Source organism: Vanessa cardui, chromosome 18 (genome assembly GCF_905220365.1).
Source record: "Vanessa cardui chromosome 18, ilVanCard2.1, whole genome shotgun sequence".
NCBI lineage: Eukaryota > Metazoa > Arthropoda > Insecta > Lepidoptera > Nymphalidae > Vanessa > Vanessa cardui.
The window spans coordinates 3,772,516-3,794,718 of record NC_061140.1 but is presented as its reverse complement, the minus strand read 5'-3'; the positions used below and the strand labels follow the sequence as shown (position 1 = coordinate 3,794,718).

The 22,203-nt window shown below is 29.2% G+C and overlaps 1 protein-coding gene across 3 annotated transcripts in view; it reads left to right on the top strand.

Annotated features, from left to right (window-relative positions):
- Window positions 1-6,883: 6,883 nt before the first annotated feature.
- Window positions 6,884-22,203, top strand: part of LOC124537195 (aldehyde dehydrogenase, dimeric NADP-preferring) — a 32,771-nt gene continuing 17,451 nt past the window's right edge. For 2 of the 3 annotated variants that reach the window (XM_047113934.1, XM_047113935.1), the window contains exon 1: window positions 6,884-7,057. In XM_047113934.1, the coding sequence (XP_046969890.1) occupies window positions 6,928-7,057 (130 nt within the window). In that variant the 5' untranslated portion in view covers window positions 6,884-6,927. Of the gene's footprint in view, window positions 7,058-19,425; window positions 19,565-22,203 lie in introns of those variants that run through there. The other variant, XM_047113937.1, reaches the window with a different exon arrangement.

Sequence of the window (22,203 nt, the reverse complement as noted above, 5' to 3'; positions counted from 1 at the left end):
GAAAATACATTTGAACACACATAAATATTTGATAAAGGGGACATGCCCAGTCTGTAAGTATTAAGTTATTAATCAAGTATTTGTTTTTTTTTTAATTTTCGTATTTTTATTAAATCGTAAGAAGAGAATCCACATCAAAAATACAAAATTAGACTTCTAGACTTATTTGTTTTTTTCCTGTCTTAAGAACCTCGCGTGACTGGTCGTGATGCGAGGTCGTTGAGGTAAAACTGGTCGTACCAGTTTCTTGATAATTTAACGCCAGATTATATAATACTAACTTTGTTTGTCGCCCTTATTAATTCAAAACAACAACGTTTGTTATTAAATGCTTTAAACCAATTATTTTAGTAGTAAACTAAATGCTTTCAATAATTTATACATATCGTAGAATATTTTAGAAGGAGGTACAAATGTGTTATTTCTTATTAACAATTATCGTTTATATTGTACAAGAGCATGAAATTTACTCTTGTCACGTCAAAAGTCTAAATTTAAAGGGGATGAAAATACGAATCACAACTTTTTATTTTTATTTATTTATTTTATTTGGTTCTTCAACAATGTGTACACTGTTTATAATAATAAAATATAACAAAAATAACATTCTATTCTAAGTGTCACAATTACTTAAAGAAGAACCTACCTTATTATGTACCTTCTCCGAAATTGCCGTACTTAGTATTATTGTGTTCCGGTTTGAAGGGTGAGTGAGCTCGTGTAACTAAAGGCACAAGACACAATACATCTTAGTTCCCAAGACTGTTAAAAAAAAGTTAATATTTCTTACAGCACCGATGTCTATGGGTGGTGGTGACCACTTAGCATCAAGTGAGTCACTTGCTGATCCGCCTACCATTACATAAAAATGATGTATTTCCTGTATTTTTTAGATGACTTAGATGACTTGATCTTTTTGATGGGAACAATGGGGACTTACTATTATGATAAATTTAACCTTGTACATCCATTTATCACTTTTTTTTCGCCAGTAAAACTCCCTTATGACGAAGAACTCAAGATTCAATTTACATATTCGTCGCTATTTTCTAACGTTTTTGATACCCCAATAGATTGTAATTTAATTAAATTTCTATTTAAAATACGTAGATTTTTTCAAACAAAATAAATAATATGCTAGAGTATAGATTAATTAATATTTTTAATTGCATTAATTATTTTTAATTGTATTTAGTATTTATGTAATTAAAAGATGAATGATGATGATGATGATCTTCACTCGATACACTTATAATAATAATAATATGAGACAACATAACTTAAATTATATTGAAATCATAGTTTACAATTTTTATAGCGTTAATTTATAAATAGCAACATCGCTTTAACTGACAGCTGAGTTGCCTATTAGGTAAGACCACAATTAACCACTATTAAACTAATAACAAGTCAGTTCCTTGACAGTAAAGTCTATAATCGCATACATTTATTTTTCCCTACTTCAATTACGCTAGTTATCACGTAATATGTAAGCTATAAGGTACATCCGCAAACATACATTACGACTAGTACGTTGGAAAGAAAAAAAATACAGTAGGAAAATAGTTTTAGCCGATATACATAACAACAACAACAATAGCCTGTAAATTCCCACTGCTGGGCTAAAGACCTCCTCTCTCTTTGAGGAGAAGGTTTGGAACATATTCCACCACGCTGTTCCAATGCGGGTTGGTGGAATACAGATGTGGCAGAATTTCTATGAAATTTGTCACATGCAGGTTTCCTCACGATGTTTTCCTTTACCGCTGAGCACGAGATGAATTATAAAGACAAATTAAGTACATGAATCAGCGGTGCTTGCCTGGATTTGAACCCGCAATCATCGGTTAAGATGCGCGCGTTCTTACCACTGGGCCATCTCGACGATTTACATATTATATGAAAATGTGTCGAGGTGAGTCAGATATATATTTAAGCGTACAAGTACTACTGGTTTACACGTGCAAATATTTTATTGTAATTCATCTCGTATTGAACAGCATGGTGGACTAAACTCTTAACCTGCTCCTGTTGAGGAGCCCTTAGTCCCGCAGTGACTCATTAACAGGCTTCCATGGATTATATTGTAAAATTTATGTAAACCATTACAAATTATCTTTATCTTCTTTACATAGTATAAAACAAAATCACTTACCGCTGTCTTTTGTAAGCTTATATATTTAAAATTATGCAACGGATTTTGATGCAGGTTTCTAATAGATAGAGTAATTCAAGTGGAAGTTTTTTCTACATATAATCATCACCAATAGCCTGTAAATTTCCAACTGCTGGGCTAAAGCCTCATCACCCTTTGAGGAGATAATTATTTGCAGTACATGGACTAGACAATATAGTAAGAAACACTGATAATTTTAGAAGCTTTAATGTGATGTAAATAAACACATTTTTTAAGACATTTGTAGGACATGCTGTAGTATATTTAGTATATGCATTGCACCCGTACGAAGCCGGGGCAGTTGAGTTGTTTTTTGAGATTCTGAGATCTAAGTTGTCCCAGCAGCCATAATCTCGTGGATTTATTTTACAACTTATTTATACCAAAAAATTTAATCATATTTATCTTGGTGGTAGGGCTTGGTGTAAGCCTATCTGGGTAGGTACACTTATCAGTTATTTTACCGCCAAAGCAGTACACCGTATTGTTGTGTTCCGGTTGGAAGGGTGAGTGAGCCAGTACACCTACAGGCACGAAGGACATAACATCTTAGTTGGTGGAATTTTGTGTTATAAAAAATGTTTCATATTTCTTACAGTGCTATTGTCTAGTGGTGGTGGCCCCTTACCGTGGGGTGATTCATCTGCACGTCAACAAATCTATACCATGAAATAATAATAAAAAAATAAACTGAACATTTACTCGGTGGCGCAAATAGGGCGGTGCCACCGGTGCCCAGGCACAGGGCGTAGACTCTAGGGGGCGCAAGAATAGACAGACTGGGTAGGACTATTGCTTTTTCGTTTTGCTCTTGTCTGTTGGTCTGCTGAAATAGGGCGCAGTTGTAGAAGCTCGCACAGGGCGCAGAAAAGGCTATTTACGGCACTGCATTTACTAATTTGTCTATATCGTACAAATTGGATTAGTTTATGTTGATTACATGGCCATCCAGTCAGAACTTTGAGGAAGAACGCTTGAGTTAGTATCACCGATTCATCACATATTCTACCACTACATCATTCTATATGTTAGTTTTATTGTCTTTGATTATTATTAATATCTATCATATTCGACAGTACGCCAGAGAGTAGAGTTTATACCAAAGGAGTAATCATAATTATTATATAATACCGATAACTTAATAGTCATAATAGTACATTATAAGCGCTTAGTAAATCGCTGTAAGTATTTTTTAATTTTTCTGACAGCATAACTCATCATAACCAATCTTAAGGGGACTACAGGAGCTAATTGCCCTTGAGAATCACGCGCACACACTTACACTAACGACAAAAACGGCATGTCCCCGCGCGCACTACGCTTAGCGAGGCGGCGAGGTTACGCCTGAATATTCCAATAGATGGCGCCGAACCGCCGCGCGCCGCGCCGAGCGAAAGCGAAGCGAAGTCAATTCTATCAATTCTATCAATCATAGATTTCATAAAAATAGACAGGACAACAGAATTATTTTAATTTTTTTGTGTCATTTAAAAAATATTATAAAATTAAACTGAATTAATTAAACTTAAATTATTATTATTTTATGTACAAAAAATAGTTAATTTAAACATTTTTTTCTTTAATTTTTACTGTATCAATTCAATTAGTTGTAATACTAAATATTAAATCGTACCTATTTTTAAATTTTATAAGTTTGTTAAGCGATTTATTAAATAAAATTGGAACTGTTCGTAATTTGTACACTGACAAAAAGCGTAGTTTGTTCATTTTACTAATATCGGTACACAAAGAAAAAAAATTAAGTTAAAAAAGTCAGTATCAAAAAGTTACTATAAAAATAATATCGTCAAGTCGGTTTAGTAGAATTATTGGTTAACTCGGTCAATCACAGTGAGTTTAGTCATAAATCTCATAAAAATAGTTTGGATATTAGAATTATTTGTATTGTTTTTGACTGATATTTGAAATAAAACTGATTCAATTAAATTCAAATATTTTTATTTATTTTTGGTTTAACAAAAAAACAAATAAATTTCGTTTAAATTTTTTTATTAAAATATTATTTTATAATTATTCGTTCATCGTCGTTCGTTATTAAAATATCTTGGATACTTGCAATCAATATTTCACCCACTTTCACTGAAGCTACGAGCTAAAATTTGTACTATTCAATTGATACTATTTCCAATCTTTAAAAAATATTGAATTACATATATGACACTTCTAAATATTTTAGTTCTTTGGTTCACAACAATTACATATTTCGAGATGGCCCACTGGGTAGAACGCGCGCATCTTATTGCGGGTTCAAACCCAGGCAAGCACCACTAAATATTCATGTGATGTGCTAAATTGTATTTATTTATTTTTTTTATTATTAAATTTCATCCATACATAACTATATTTCCTATTATAAACAAAATTGATAAAATTAAACTCTAACGTAATAGAAATAGCTTCCGTATTATTTTTTTTCGATTTTCTTAATTCTGAAAAAATAAATGCATAGTTATTAGCAATTAAATTTTAATAATTATAGAATATATATATATATATATTTTTAAATATAGTCCTTTAAAAATAATAAAACTTTAGTTCAGAGTGCGGGGATCGAACCCGCACATTCTTCTTGCATTGGCAAGCAAGTCCAAGTTTGGTCAATACCAAATACTCCATGGTGACTGTAAGAAATATGTCGAAAAATCTGATTCTATGCGAACTAATTGCATTGTTTTTAATAAATGTTTCCAATAATCATTATTTATAAAATATATATATATATATATTTACTAATTAAATACTCTTACCTTTTCATATTATCTTTCATATGTTCGGCTTTTTAATTTATATGAACGTTTTTTAGTTTTCTTCACAGATTGTACTTTATTTCCCATGTTTACAAAATTAAACTTTATAAAAAATAACTTAACAAAAAAATAAATGGCTAACTACAACTAGACTATTTTAACTTAATATATTTATTTACATAAAAGAATAATATTCGACAATTAATTTACAATTAAAATTACACAAAAATAAAATCTACGAGATTTTATTCGCAACGATGCGGTGTAAAGAGCGACACGTCTGTATAGCAACAGGCCTCGGCCGGCAGTGTCTGTACGAGGCGCTCACGCACACATGCTTACGCATTTTGGTCGAAAATAAGAAAATCTGATTTAAAAAAAATCTATTGATTTTACTAAATAATTATGATAATAAATTTTTAGTATATTGTTTGTAGAATAATCTGACAAAAGACCAAAATTATTGAAGGTATATAAGTGTAGTTAAAAAACAAAAAAAGACTTTTTTAGAGGTAACTTTGCGATTTTTTTCTATCGTACCAAATTAATTACATCATGTTTTCAACACAATTAATAACTAGCATCTATCCTGAAGATTAACCTATATTTTTTTCATTTGGTTTATTGCATTGGATTATATACTTTTTGGCATTTTAAAACTTGCATTTAGCTCATGTAGTCCCCTTAAATAAGAGTAGGTAATTGCGCCCATACTTGTGCACTGCAAGCAAATGTACACGCTTTGTTGTGAGTAAGGGAGAAGGAGAGGTGCAGAAAATGGAAAAGCACAGGTGCGGGTAAATTAGAGGTACGCTTATATCTCTATTCAATAACTCTCATAATCCACTAAGATGGCAATCCGACATGACAGCGGAGAATTCAGATTCCAAATTCTAAGCTCTTCGCGACTACTATCAATTCCTTGGCGGAAAACCCAATAACTTTTTAATCCGGGGTCAAAATAAAAGAATATGGTCAGCTCAGTCAGCCTATAAGCTATGCAATACACGAACGAGGCAGACAATGTAAAACATCAACAAATACAATATTAAAATATTGATGTGGAAAGCATGTATTCTTAAAACATCATCAATTTATTCAAGAATGTACAATCATTTATAACACTGGCTAGAAAGAATTTATTATAAATATGTAGGTATACAAAGCCAATCTACTTGGTTTTTTTATTGATATACGCCGATCAGAAGATCGGCGTATATCAATAATCCGTAAAAATCGTAGTTACATATAAATATTTTACCTTACAAAAATAAAATTAATTTAATCACTAAAATGACCTCTAAATAGCTTCCGTGTATTTCAATGCATTAATAGAAACTATAATAAAAAAATGCGACCTTCTGTATTATATTAAACCTTAATTTTTTTTAATCTGTAGATCAAATATTTGACTGTGATGTTAATGTTTCAACTATAAATTGTTTGTTAGTTGAAGCAAAAGTACTTAAGCGATGTTTTTGAATCTTTTCGTGTTCAGAAACATTCAAATAAAAATTCTTTGAAGCCTTTTTTTTGCGTGTATTGATTATATTTTTTTTAAAAAACTCATCGTAAAATCTACTCTTCTGCTGCGCAGTTTATATAATTTTTAAATTGAATGATTGATCGTCCATCACCGTCGTTTCATACATTCCATCGTTGTTTATAATTACGAGATTAATTAAATATAACAAAATATATAGCAAGGTAAAATAGAACCTAGCTTACTTATATATATTGTTCAATTTCATTAATAATTACAAAGTTCATACTAAAAATAAAAAACTTTAGAGCATCGTTTTGGCGAAATCAACTTTGTCTCGGATTTTGGCGATGTATTTGTACACAATGTTTGCATGAACATGACCGTCAGCGTACACGTTTTAATAAAGCCGCTAAATAAATAAATATATAACATGAAGAATTATTGATGTTTGACCTTAACAAGTGCACGAACGTAAAGGTCTATTTAATTTAGTAGCGATGCCAGCGCCGGTTAAACAGCACGCGAGTGATAGTGAAGTACATATCGACATCGACAAAGACGTAGGATACCACGAAACACCGGTAGTAAAAATCGATAATAACAAACACGACACTATGAACGGAAACGGTAAGTACACCTTAATGTTGACATTAATTAATTATCGATCATTTGCTTTAATTTAAAATTAAGATCAGTTTACCGACTGCAGGTATTAGCAAATTTAATTATAATTGTATGTTTGTTTGGTCGGACTCGATAACATACATTTTTTTATTATGAAAATGTACTTTATGGACCGATAAATATAATACGCAGTAATTACAATAAAAAAAAAAAAACGAATTATAAAAACTCTTTGGTGTGAAAAAACTATTTAGACAGGCATGTCATAAAAATTGATGCTTAAAAAAATTATTACAGGTAGAACAGTAGAACCAGCTATTTAAATAGCGAGTTTTTTTTATCTCAAGCATAACAATATACTTAAACCAATTTAATGTTCGTGGCACAAACAAATGTAACGACTCTTGAATCAAATTAGTTTAACTCGTTATGATACAAATAATAGCCTCGTGGAAATACAATGCCGGCGTATAGTTATGATATGGTAAGATTCCATCCAACAATAACCTGACCATGTTCTAGTCATCTAATTACAAGGATCGTAATTATGTACCTACCAAGTTATAAATATACGTTATACAATAGAATAAATGATGGATATGTATAAGTCAAGAATGCTAAGTTTTCTTCCAATAGTATTATAACTTATGTTACAGTAGTTGACGCCCGCGGTTTCTCTCTAATTTTAGGGTGTCTTGGAATTTAGTCTTACTTCAAGCCAAATTTGGAACAGCATGCAAACAAAGTTACTTTCGCATTTATTCAATATTAATATAGATTCCTACAAATTTTAAACATATTTTTTATTAATGTGTTCACTTTATATCGTTACAACCATAAAAAAGTAAATACATTGGTCAAACTATTTTAAATCCCATTTGGATAATGTTATCCAAACAATTTAAAAAAACGACTTTGAAATCGACTAACATGAATGAAATAATGCTTTCCCTTCGTCGTGTAACAATTATCTAGTTAATCGATATATGAAAATCTGTAAACATTTTCTATTTCTTCTGAACGATCCAAATTACTTTGTTTTTATTCAAATCGATAAAGGGTTTTTTTTCTGAACACTGAATTAGATAAATTGTATAATGTCTACAGGAAGGCAGTGATGGCATCAATTGGAAAGTTGATGGTCTAGTTAAATCAAAATCTTCCTATAACTATAACGGTGCTATTATCTATCGTTTATAGAAAACGTAATAAAATCGATTGAAAATGATGATGAAAATGATGTTTTATTTAAAAAGACCTTTGCACATTTCAGCGCTATAATACTTACAAAAGAATATGCCCAAATACACTCACAAGCTTGTATATCGCGCATTTAAAGTCAAAAACAAAATCTTTATTCAATTGATCGCCAAAAATAAAAACCTGTTCGGAAATATACCACACGCCTGAGAAGAGCCGGCGAAAGAAACTGATCAGAATTACACTTTACTTAACATCTATTTTGTATAACTTATGTATAAGTATTACCTATCACTATCACTACATGGTATAAAACAAAGTCAATTTCTCTGTTCCTATATCCTTTTCTATGCTTAAATCTTTAAAACTACGAGAGGAAAGTTTTTTATATTATACATGGACAATGTAGTAAAATAATACTGACAATTTTAGAACTTTGTTATGTCATGACGTAAATAAATAAATTCTGTAGTACCTACCTATATTTAGTATCAATATTGCACCCATGCGCAGTTGGGCGGGTCGCTTGTCGGGTAGCTTTTCTTTAAACAGATTAACTTTTTAATTTTATCAATGAGGTTATTGATCATTTTAATAATAAAATTTAAAGTTGCAGTCATTCATGGAATACAACAAAACGGCTTTCATTATTCAGTTAGTGTACAAACGTAAAACAACCTGATTATATTAAATCTTATAAAAACAAGTTACAAAATTCTTATAACTATTTGCTTCTTGTGTTTACATTTTTATTATTATACTAGATATCCATTCACACAGATACGAGATTTAACAGACAAATAAATTAATTTAACACTTTCAAGAATTTGTGTAGGTATTTAGAATACCATACGATAATTTAAAATCTCGGAAGGTTAGGTCTTATGCACTTTGAACAAAGGGTATGGTCTTATTTTGCGCACTTCTGTAAAATTGTAATCAAAACGTAAACAATTACGTAAACAATTGTAATTCACATAATATTGTCTTAAATTTTCGCGATTATTACACATTGAAATAAAACTAGTTATAACGGATTTGAATCGCGTATATTAATTATTTTTAACATCCTGACGTTTCGAGCACTTTACAGCATTCGTGGTCACGGGTAGACTGAATTGAACTGTTAGAAAATAATTAATATACGCGATTCAAATCCTTTATAACTAGTTTTATTTCAATTGTAATTCAATTATAAAGAAAATGTGATCGAACACAACTTTAATACGTAACGGTGCGAATTAAAACACATAAACAATCTCAATGTGTGAATTCTCAACGACCTTAGCCTTAAACTTAAAGCATCGTAAAATATTTTATGTTTCGTCTATGACATCATTCAATATAAATGGACTGAGAATAAATAAATACTGTATACCTATCATTAATTTATCAAATTTTTAGTTTATTGAACCTGACTAAACCACGCCCGTCTGGATCCTGGGTGTAAATAGTAAAACTATGGACGTTTATTTTTCTTAAAACGGGTTCAACTAATACCTCATTTAACAAAAAGATTCATCACACACTTATTATAAACAGATACACAAAAAGTACAGTGCTGAAGAAGATATTTACTAAATTTTTCATACTACCGTTTTATTACGTAATGGGGTCTACAACTTAGTACATTGGAATTAATAACTCTTCATCCTCGTGATCTCGTTTAAAAGTCATCACCTAGAGATTGATCTGAGTCGACGGCTGCTCCTAATAGCTGCATCAATTTTAATGTAGTTTTAACGAGCTACGTACAGTTCTACGCCTCGTCTAAAACGATAACAAATGCAACGCGATTCAACTTTTTTCCTAGAACAAAAGAATAGTATTAATTAAATATGTTATATTTAACATTTTCTAAATCTTATTCTTAATTCCTTGGCAGCTAATACTAATATCATTTGTAGTTATTTCTCTTTTTAATTGAATCGTGTGTTTTAATTACATAATTATTATGAATGTTATAGCCTTAATTGTATACAAATATAATTCAAAAGTATTCTGTGTTTTTATTAAATATTGGTTACATGACGGCTCATATTATTTATATGTCTAGACAGAATGTCACACTTCAAGTGTTCTTGACAGCTGTGATTAACTGTGTTTGTGTGTGTTTTAACATGTGTATGTGTGTACCAACAATCAACCAATTTTTTAAACGTCTTTGGCTCTGTGAGTGTACCTAGACAAATAAATAATCAAAACATAAAGGTATTCTTATGTTATTTTTCAGGCGATATCCAAGTGAAAATCGTTTTCATATTTCGCCGCTTGACCCAACAAAATATTGAACTCGTTCTTTAGTAACAATTGAATTCAATTACTCTAATTTTTATTTTAGATTATATTTATTGAAATTTACAATATACATTTTTTAAGTAGAAGTTGATGATATCTATATAATACACATAAATAAAAAACCACGAATCGAAACCATTAAATTGGAAAAAAAATATAGTTTGTATTATTATAGCAGTGCCGCTAAAAAGGAATCTTTTAGAAAATATCGACATAAGTATGGAAAAAGTGGAAAAGTAAGTAAATATTGATTGTAATTTCTCGTTACATTGATTTAAATGGTGTACAACATTATGTTCTGATTTCAAAATTTTAAACGTTATTAAAGAGTAAAGACATTAAATAAAAATACCTAAAATAAAAACTACTAAGTGTTATTTTTTATAGCTTTTGGTCAATGTAACTTTATAACTTTCTATCCACTCGAATCTTACATCAAAATAAAAAATAAAAACAAGGCAACCGAAAGTGGATTCGCGTTGCGCAAGTGTTCATTACAATGCCATCAAAAGTTATAATTCAAGTGTACTTACCTCTACATTCACTGTGCTCATTTTTATCTTTCATAATTTAACAATCAAATACTTTTTAAATTAAGAATATAATCCTTTTTTTTTATTTTATAGATATTTTATATATATTTTTGTGTGGCCAATGTTTTTTTTCCTTCAGATGGAGGTTTAATTCGGTCGATCTGTAACGATGAGCCCGCTGGCATCTCACAACGACAATGCTCGCGCCTGCGAAGTGTATTATAAAATTGAATCCGATATCGATAAACGCGCTGGTGATATAGTGTTAAATACCGATAACATTAAAGATTGTAAAATTTCCGAACTATTTTGTAGTGCGTCGACGAACTTCTTTGTATTCTCTGTATCATTAAACCGTCAAATTTGGATTTGAAATCGATTGTTTTTTTTTTAAATACTTATCACTATTAATATTTTACATTTCTTTACATATTATTAACAGTTTTATTAAAATTTTATACCAACGAATTAATAAAAAAAAAAATACAACAAAAAGTCACAAAAAAAAATCTAAAATAACAGTTGCACTATTATATAGTATCTTTAAATATATTTTATTCGTAATGCAAAACTGTCTGCAGTCGGTGAAAACTAAAATAATGAACGAATGTTTCACTTAACTATACCTATGATGTATTATTACAATAAAGGGCTAACGAATTATATTACACGATACTCAATACTAACTAATTATACCTAATTGTTGCCGGTTGCGTGTGTTTTAGTATTAATTACTTTCAAGTTTAGTTACTATATTTTTTCATTTTACCGTCGGCTTATAATCCAAGAATCGGCCTTGACTTTAACGTTGCAATATTATTATATCTAAATTTTCAAATATTTTGAATTAAACGTCTGTAGTATTTTAGTAGCATTACTTTATAACAACAAAAAACATCTATACAAATAAAATGCAAATCTATTCGGAATTATTAAGACAAATTTGTGTTACCACCTGTCTACCTAATACAACAAAAAATGGCTATTGCAATCTAACAGTTTTCGATTAATCGGTAAACAAAAATAATAAAAAGTAAAAATAGGCGTCAAGCCATGGTTCGAAGATTACAACTAAAAGAAAAGGAGGTTATAGACTTTCTTTATTTTTTGTCTGTACATTCAAATTTTATTAAAGAACTTACTGTTTATTATTATCAAGATATCTCATTTATGTGAATTATATAAATTATATTTTAAAAAGATGTATTAACATATACTTAATGCGTATTTTTAAGCCTGATAATAATTATGTAGATGACGTCGGTTAATGAAACGCTTAACCAAATTAAACGATATTTACTTTTGCATTAAAATAATATCATTAAATTTACTTTTAATAAAACCAAAAGCAAAAATCAAACTGTTGCGAATACCTACCATGATAATATGCTTTTATACTTTAATTATTACTTAAATCTCAGAAGTAATTTAATTGTATGTACTTAGCAAAAACATAATATTGTAGTTACAATATTTAAAGTACATCTTGCCATATTAAAAAAGTACTATTATACTTTTTTGGAAACCTAAGATCATCGACAATTTGATATTTTTACCCAAGCATTATACTGGTGTCAATAATCTGTAATGACCACGATGTAATCACAATACAATGCTAGCTTAACTTTTTATAAAATTGGGCAATGATCTCTTGAGTCACTGCCATACACAAACACAATTATAATTTTCATACAATGTTTGTGTATGCATATCTAATGTAAAAAATGGCGACCGATTGCAAACGATGTGTTCAAGACAATAGTGACATTGATTATTTATTTTTTACAAGACGCATTAAGAATACATGTTTTAAATCCTAAAATAAAATTTGCAATAATAAGTCAAAAAAAAAACAATAGAAAAAAACGTGTATTCATTTATCACTTATAAACCTTTAAGTAAATATTCATATTAGTGCTAAGGAGAGCTGCTAACAAAGTTATTTATTCAATGTTCAAATTATTTCTGTTTTAAGCCAATGATTACTTTTATTATTAGCGTTATCAAAACTTATAAAAATTTCGAAGTATTCTATGCAGGCTATTAGCATCGATGTTTTTTTTATTTTATTGGAGTTTACCTTATCAAAAGACTTAAACTTTTATTAAAAATATATTTAAAAAATATTTAAAAAAATGAAAACTGGAATAAGGTTTGATGATGTGTTTCTACAAAAAATTCCATTCAGTTTTATAATCGTAACTCTTTTCTTCTCGATTATCGAGTTAAATAACAATACGATTCAGAATTATAAATTTAATTGTGTCATATGCAAATTGATAAGTCAGTTTTAGAGTAGAATATTTTTACCTAGAAAAACATTAAGAAATACCAGTAATCGAAATAATCTTTTGTCTAACACATCAAATTGTTTCCACCAAAAAACTTACATCAGGAAAAGTTTAGTAGTTTAGCATGTGACGTTAATTTTGACGTCACATGAAACCAACCACTTATTATTTTTAAGTTGATTATTCGTATTATGTTGCTAATTATTAAATATTCATTGTTCGTAAATGATCATAATCTTAACAGAAATAAACATTAAAGGCAGCTATATATTTCTTTAAATTTTCAACCACAGATCATTACGTTCGGGGCTGAATAAAAATAATTAAAATTGGCAATATTAAGAGCATGAGAAAAAATAGCCTCATTTGAAAGAGCAGAAAGTGCATATGTATCTACCTATATTATCAGTGCGTCTATGTAGATACTTTTACACAACGACATATCTTACATAGTTTGGTAGTGTCTTCTAAGAAAGTTCCTCGAATAATCAGGCCAGGAGTCAGGTCAGGAATCTTAACAAATATTAACTATGATTTATTTACTTCAGTAGTTATACCTTTACCTTTGTTTTTTTTATGGTATAGGTGGACGAGCAGGTGGGCCACCTGATGGTAAGTGGTCACATTCACCCATAGACAATGACGCTATAAGAAATATTAACTATTCCTTACAACGTCAATGTGCCATCAACCTTGGGAACTAAGTTATTATGTCCCTTGTGCCTGCAGTTACACTGGCTCACTCACCCTTCAAACAGGAACACAACAATACTGAGTACTGTTATTTGGCGGTAGAATAACTGATGAGTGGGTGGTACCTACCCAGACGGGCAGGTACATAGAAATCAATCATTGATTTCTATGATAAAAATGATTACATATTTATCATAGAAATCAATGATAAATATGTAATCATTGTTTTCTACCACATTGACATTGATTTCTATGTAATCAATGTCAAAGATTTAAGTAAATTTATGTGGAAGGAATTGCCTCCAGTCATATCTTGATAGTTTTTATATTACTAGTTATGCTCAGTACGAGTATGGTTCAGTGCCAAGACCGAGCCGTCCATTTAAGCGAATTTGGACGGCAAAGCACGCCTAAATTTATGTAGTGACATTCTCTTAACCCAAATAATTATGTAGGTATAAAATTTTCTAACATTTAGACTAAAAAACATTTATCTAAAAGAGTTTCATCGGACTTTCTTGTAGTAAAAAATATAATTAAATACTAATTTAATTTTAATTTCATAATAGATACCTATCGTATAGTATCTTAAATGAAGCCGTTCGAAATGACCAAGAAAGATTCTCTAATCATTTAAATTTATAATAATTATCATTCTAAATCCGTTGCGTAAAATTATGCGACCTATATATAGGTATCTAATTTAAACGAAATAATTTAATCTATTTGCATTCAAGACATGAGCTCTGTAATGTATATCATTGAGCCACACACGTTATAACGTGCACAACACCTGCACATCCTACCTACTCACACATTTGCAAAGCACAGCAAATAAACACGAGTAAGTATTACAAGTAAAATATTTGTATTAAACTACGTTTTACAAGAGTTAAACACATTCTTTAATATTAGGAAGGAGTATATTTTTGTTTTTATTTTTATTATTTGCGTTTACGCATAAAAGTTTCTATTTAATATATATATCTACATATATAGTCAAACAATAACTATATCGATTTGTATTATCAGTTTCGTATTTTAAAGATATTATAAAGATGTACTTATATATAAACGTAGGTCCTATTTCTTAGTTCTTATAATTATTGAAAAATTATCAAAACCAATTTCGCGTATGGATAATGGACCAAGTTATATCACACAAGTGTTATAGCTTCTTACATTGGGATCAGAGTAATGTCATGTTGTCTCATATTTATTTATACCAAAAAGGTTAGTTTCAGCGATATGTTTATAATTTTTATTCAAAATATGAAGTAATTAACAAACGTAATAATGGTACGAAAATATTTTATCATAGGTTATAAAGTAGAGCTATTTATACATAGTCAAGACCAAGCTTAGTCTATCAGACTATATACAGGGTTATTGGTAACCCGAAGTACATCCGCTAGGAGGCAATAGGGGTGACTATTTGCAATAATTTTAACCCCCATATGCATAGTCCAAAGGTGAAACATTTTTGAGTTATCACGTTTTTTAATTTTTTTCAAAATTTGTCAAAAATGCAACTTCAATAATACACAAATTATAGACAAATAAATAACTGATATTTAGCGATTCATTATAGATAGATAAATTTTCGATGACAAGATATAATATACATTTGACCATCATAAATTCCTAACAATATACGTACCTAATATGAGCAATGACGAAAATAAGAAAAACAAATATTCGCTTATTTTACACTGAACATTTAATTTTATGTGCAAGCATTTACCTTCACAATGTCATTTATTGTGTTCTGAATATTAAAAATAAATGTTACGAAATTCATACGATTTGTAAAAAACTTTACAAGAACTTATCTGCATTGGGAAGGTCGCTGTAATTTTTAAGCAATATTAAATATTACATAGATACCTAATCATTTTTTAGATTTATTTTTGATTAAAGTATAATAATAATATACGTTTAAAATATATAATAATAGCCTTTGTGACCTAGCTTATGACACTAAACTATAAGAATAAAAAATAAAAATGAAGGTCATGCTTATTTGGGCGGTAACGAATGTAACATGTAATTCACGTCAAATTGAATGTTTGCAGTCGAGAATTTTATTCTAAACTGTAAATTTATATTTAAGAAATGTGTTATTTGATAAGTTTATTTCAATATTATTTGTAAAGTTTTTTAATGTTACCAAGGGCACAGATATTTCTCCAATATCACCTAGGATGAAAAAGATAAAAATGAGAATTTCACTATTTTGATGGAAAACCTGTTTTACTGGATGTTAGGACCTTGTGCAAGCAGCGTAAGGTACCATACCTTCAAAATATATTTTATCACCTCACAACAATGCTTTTTTGTGTTTTTGTGTTCCGGTCTGAAGGGTGACTCTACCACTAAACAATACTTAGTACTTTTGTGTTCCAATTTAAAGGGCGAGTAAGCAAGCTAGTGTAACTACAGGCACAAGGGACTTAACATCTTAGATTCCAAGGTTGTTTTCACACTGGTGTGATATAAAGAATGGTTATTATTTCTTACAGCGTCAATGTCTATGGGTGACCACTTACCAACAGGAGACCCATTTGCCAGTTCGCCTCTATATTACATTAAAAAAATGCATTTCTTTGTAATTCAAAATTATAATTTTAAGTCCGACAATTTTACATCATAGAGTATTAGTAAAAAATAACGAAAAAAAACTGAAAACGACGATTTAATATACATTGAACACGAAATGCAGTCGGCCATCAACGAAGGCTAGCTACAATCCAACATTACATAACCAAAGGACCATAACGTAGTTTACGACTTTAACCTGTCCTTAAACCTGCCAATCCGATCAAGTACTTGCTTATAAAAAACAATTAAGCAAACAAGATGTGAAATATGGGCGAATTATTTTTTTAAGAATGAAGATTACGAAAATTAAGCATTCACCATTTTTTGTCCATATGGTAACGTGGTTTAGATTAGAATCCACTTAAAGTTATTTTTAGTGTCGGTGGTCTACCTAAGAATAATATTTTCATAACCGAAAAGAGAAGACACTAATAGTTTCAAAAAAATGAGCTTGCAACAACTTGCAATACTCTCGGCTCTCTTTACTTACTATTTCGGTCTTTCCAATACTTCATACTTAAGAATTATTATCATTCGCCCATCTTTACAGTCCATCCATTTTCTTATATCTTATGAAAGATTATAAAAGACAACAAAATAAAGAAGTTACCTTTTTAATCGTTAACAAATTGCAATGAATGAGCGTGCTATCAAACATAGGTGCTGATTTTCTATAAATGACATAACTACACGTGTTCTAAGTCATTTAACCCAAGGATTCCTTTTTTATCACTTCAGTTTATTTTTAGTAAAGCTATTTAGAATAGATGCCTTTTTTACGTAGATACACACATTAAATTATATTTAAAAATAAAGGTAATACGATAAATACATGAAAATACATTTTAATTAAAAAGGAATTAAAAAGGCAAGCAAGCACCGCTGATTCATGTGCTTAATTTATCTTTATAATTCATCTCGTGATCAGCGGTGAAGGAAAACATCGTGAGGAAACCTGCACGTGACAAATTTCATAGAAATTCTGCCACAAGTGTATTCCACCAACCCGCATTGGAACAGCGTGGTGGAATATGTTCCAAACCTTCTCCTCAAAAGAGAGAGGAGGCCTTTAGCCCAGCAATAGGAATTTACAGGCTGTTGTTGTTGTTGTTGAGTGAGCGATAAGAAGTCAGTTTCTCTACTGAGTCTTAGTATAGCCAGAAAAAGGATTTAGTGTATGTTAACTTTTCAGTTCAACCACTCCAGATTCAGTAATTACAAAAAATAGACACGCTAGTCAGATTTTTTTATCAGAGCAAAAAATTATATTATTTATAGATATCTATAGATTTTTGAACAATAAAACATATCCATCAGATTAACGAATTATTTCAAACAAGTTCATCCAGGATTTCGGACAGACCAATAAATAGTTTAATTAGTATTTTAATCATCAATATCGCCCCTGAGTACTTTCTTGTGTCAGGAATTATTATGGTATTTTTAAATATTAATGAAAATTTAATTTTATACTTACAAATACGGCATTACATTATTATTGATATAACTGAAATAATATCATAAACATGTTACATCTGATATCTGATGTAGCATAATTGTAAAGGCTACATGATGAAACTGAATACAAAACTGTGTTTAAGTAAACAACAGATCTATTTATTAAATTCAGAAAAAAATAAAAAGTAACAAAACTAAAAAGATAACTATATGATCCACGAAACTATAAATATAGTTTCCGATACAAATAAGAAAGTGATGTTTATATTACAAAATTTATTAACACACGATGCGTTCAAACGATAATTGTCCCTACATATTATCCGTTGACAATGTTTAAAAAGACTAATGGGATTTATTTATCAATAGAAGAACGGCAAATAAATGGCGCACTTGCTAAGTAAAACTCCAAAAACAAGTACTTTGTTAAATATAAACCACGCGTATAAACACGCTGATATATCCTTTATCTTCCTAAAAATTGTCCAACACTTACCCTACAAAACAAAACATAGCAATACAACATATCGACGCTTAATAATTATTTTACAGTAGTGATGTCGTTTCGGTTTATTCCTCAATGGAGAATAGCTAGATGCGCAGGATAATCATCTGAATCGTGTTCGGGGTTTTATTTCAGACATCGGAATCTAGTTACTTACAGATAATTGTATCTACTCGGAATGATTGGACCAATAAAAAATTGTGAAAGTGGTCTCCTCCTAAACCTTAGTGGTTGGAGAAAAGCTACCAACAGAAAACAGTTGATTCGATTTGACTTTCTTTGCTAAGCAATGATAGAGGAGACAGAATTAAATTAAAGAAAGAACTTATCCCATAATTGACACTAAGATACATATGTGAAAATATTGATTCTTGTCACTATTATTAGTATATTAAACGTAATATTATATTAAATGAAAGATACTTGTAATAAAACCACGAACTATGGTAACGGGTATATACGCTATATGTTGGTTATATACGCTAGATTTATTCTTGTTTTTAATTTTATTTCTTACGATATTTTTATATACATGCATAAACATTTACAAAGGCTGGTTAGCGAGTCACATCATAATATAAGCTCAGAGATTGATATGATAGATATACCCAATATATTATTAAAAATCTCTATTATTTTTGGTTTAAAAACAACATAAGATAGGTATGTAAATATTATGTAGTCACGACGCCGAAAATATTAAACCAAAGAGAATATAACCAAACGTCAAATTTGTCCAAAGTGACACTGTCTGTGTCAGAGCTCCGCAGTTACGGTCTGTGGTAGTGTGGTAAACTTTAACGTAGTTTCACTCTTTAATTTGTGCTTAGCAGTCACGAACATAATAATTAATAACTTTTTAAGTTTAATTCGAAATAAATATCTAGTAAAAAATTTATATTTCCTTAAAAAGTATTCAAGATGACTGCGGGTAAGTCAAATTACAAATACATTATTACTATAAGTAAATAATATAAAGTGAAAGACAAACTTGAATATCTTGTGCTTAATAATTAATATAATAAACGTTATACAACATTGGAACTTTCGCATTGTTCACCTGCTTATAAAAAAAAAAAATACCTACAGCTCGACATTCAAATGTTATTTTTATTTTACTTAACTATTTGTTAAAACTGATACTGCGGTGTCGTTATTGTTAGGATAAACATCAGTAAAATATAGTTCCATAGTCATGCAAATAACATAGTTATTTTTTGTAGTCACTTAAAATGTATTCGGAACAGATATGAAACACTATATCTTACAAAGTTATTAATAGAACTCTGTTAACAATATTGATAAGTGTTGTACTAAAGTCCAACATTGTTACTCTATTTAAAAACAAAATTTATTATTATTATTTTGAGAAAGAAGGTTTATGCATATATCATTTTTTTTAAAAAAAGCATCCATTTCCGCTATAATTTAATATTTATATTTTAATTAAACTACACCCAAATCAATAAAAAATATTATTTATTTATAATTTTTGATTTTCTATAAAATATTGTATAATTATATAGACTTAAACAAATCAATATCCAAAATATACTTGTATTAAATTTTTTTTGCCATCATAAAAAGTAAGTAAAAGTTAAAGCTACTACTGGTCTGTGAAACAGATTCTATAAACAAAAATGGCTGTAATTACTCTTTCATCAAATTTAAAAATTACACAAGATGGTATATGTACAGTATGCTCATTATTCCCACCAAGTTAAAAACGTTTCAAGCAAACAAGTCTCCAGCTTTAAGATAACAAATAGCCTGAACAGCTTGTTCTTTCTTAAACAGTCATCTTTTATTTTTAATATTATAAAATGTTACAATATACTTTTGTGAGATTTCTTGGCTGGATATGTTACTTTAAACTTAAAACTGTATCTACTTTAGTAAGCGCTTTTCATTCTTAAATGAAATGGCTGATTATTGGTAATTGGAATTAAAAATATTCACAGTTTTATTTCTTAAACTAATAAGATTTTTGACATGACTGGAAACAGATTATATTAAGAAATTAATTAGGCTAGTTCAATTAGTACAGTCAACATATGTATAACAAACAGTATGATAAGATTCTTACTTTTACTAACTTTTGTTCGTAATTTTTAAGATTTGCTAGTAAAATCTACAATTTACCAATATGTGGGATATATTAGATAATTAATGTTTTTAATAAATACTAAAAGAAACATTGAATAATGATGTGACTCAAAAATGACTTGTTTTTGTTATATAAATATATTAAAATACCAAAAATTTTTTTTATACATTTCAATATTAATATAATAGAAAAATGTTAAATGTTATTATTATTAATTATGTGAAGGTCAAGCTAATGAATTTATACAAAAATCATTAATAAAATGATAAATTTTGATAACAGAGATAAGGTGACACAAATGGTACACTGAAATAGTTTGCTTTAAATATTTTTACTTAAGGTTTGATAATATGTGCGGTCAAAGGTATATTTTGATACCTCGAACCAATAAAGTAAGCTATCATGTGCCTTATTAGCAGCCTGCTTATAAGAATTTTGAAAAAAAAACTTAACATTTTTGGTCATATCTGTCATATACACTACTACAATGAATAAATCTTTTGACTGATTGAACACAGCACGATATCATATAAGATAGGTTATATCTTGTATGACTCTACAAGACTTATTTTGGAATACTTATTTAGACGCGTTACGTCCTGAATTTTACGTACACAAGTTTACTTTTGGAGATAAACTAATAACGTCCTTGCATTGATCTTTTTAATGACACCATTAAAATAATAAACGACATATTTTCCGGTCGGTTATTGGTTGGCACTATAATACCGAATTTTAAGAAAGTAAAGAAATCACGCTGGCTTCTTGTTGCGCTTTTATGGTAACATGAACTAAAAGTTCAAAAAAAAATTATTTAACTCATTGTATTTTATTTATCTTAAAAAAGAAAAAATTGACTAATTTATTTTGTCATTCTGATTCGGATGATCGAATGCAGTTGAGGATGAACGTAAAAACTAAATCTCCATACAAATATTTCACTGAATTAAACGATACAGCTCACGAAACAGAACTTTAATACTAAATAATATATCTAGGTGAGGTTATGAGATTGTATCTACATCTATCAACTTATTTATGAATTAACGACACTAGTGTGATAGGAGCCTATAGAGTTCCAGTTGCCTTAGCAGTTGTTGTAAACTGTTAAATATTTTTCAGTTTTTATGACGTTCATTTATAATTATTAGTGCTAGGTATAAATGTCAACTATACACAAATATCATCCTGTGATTGATGGTCACATTATTGTTGAACTTTAGTACACATTGTCTTCTATAAGAAGCTTTTATGTAATAACTATAATAACATGATTATGAATATAAAAACAAAAAGCAACAACATTTAATTATTATCATTATTTATGATCAGAAACGTATTTATATAAAGATTATGTCTTAAGCCGAATATAAAGCTTCAAGCATTATTATTATGTTTTTTTACAGTTTAATTTAAGAAAGGACATACCTTGTATATGATTATCTTTGCCATTTTAAAACAAG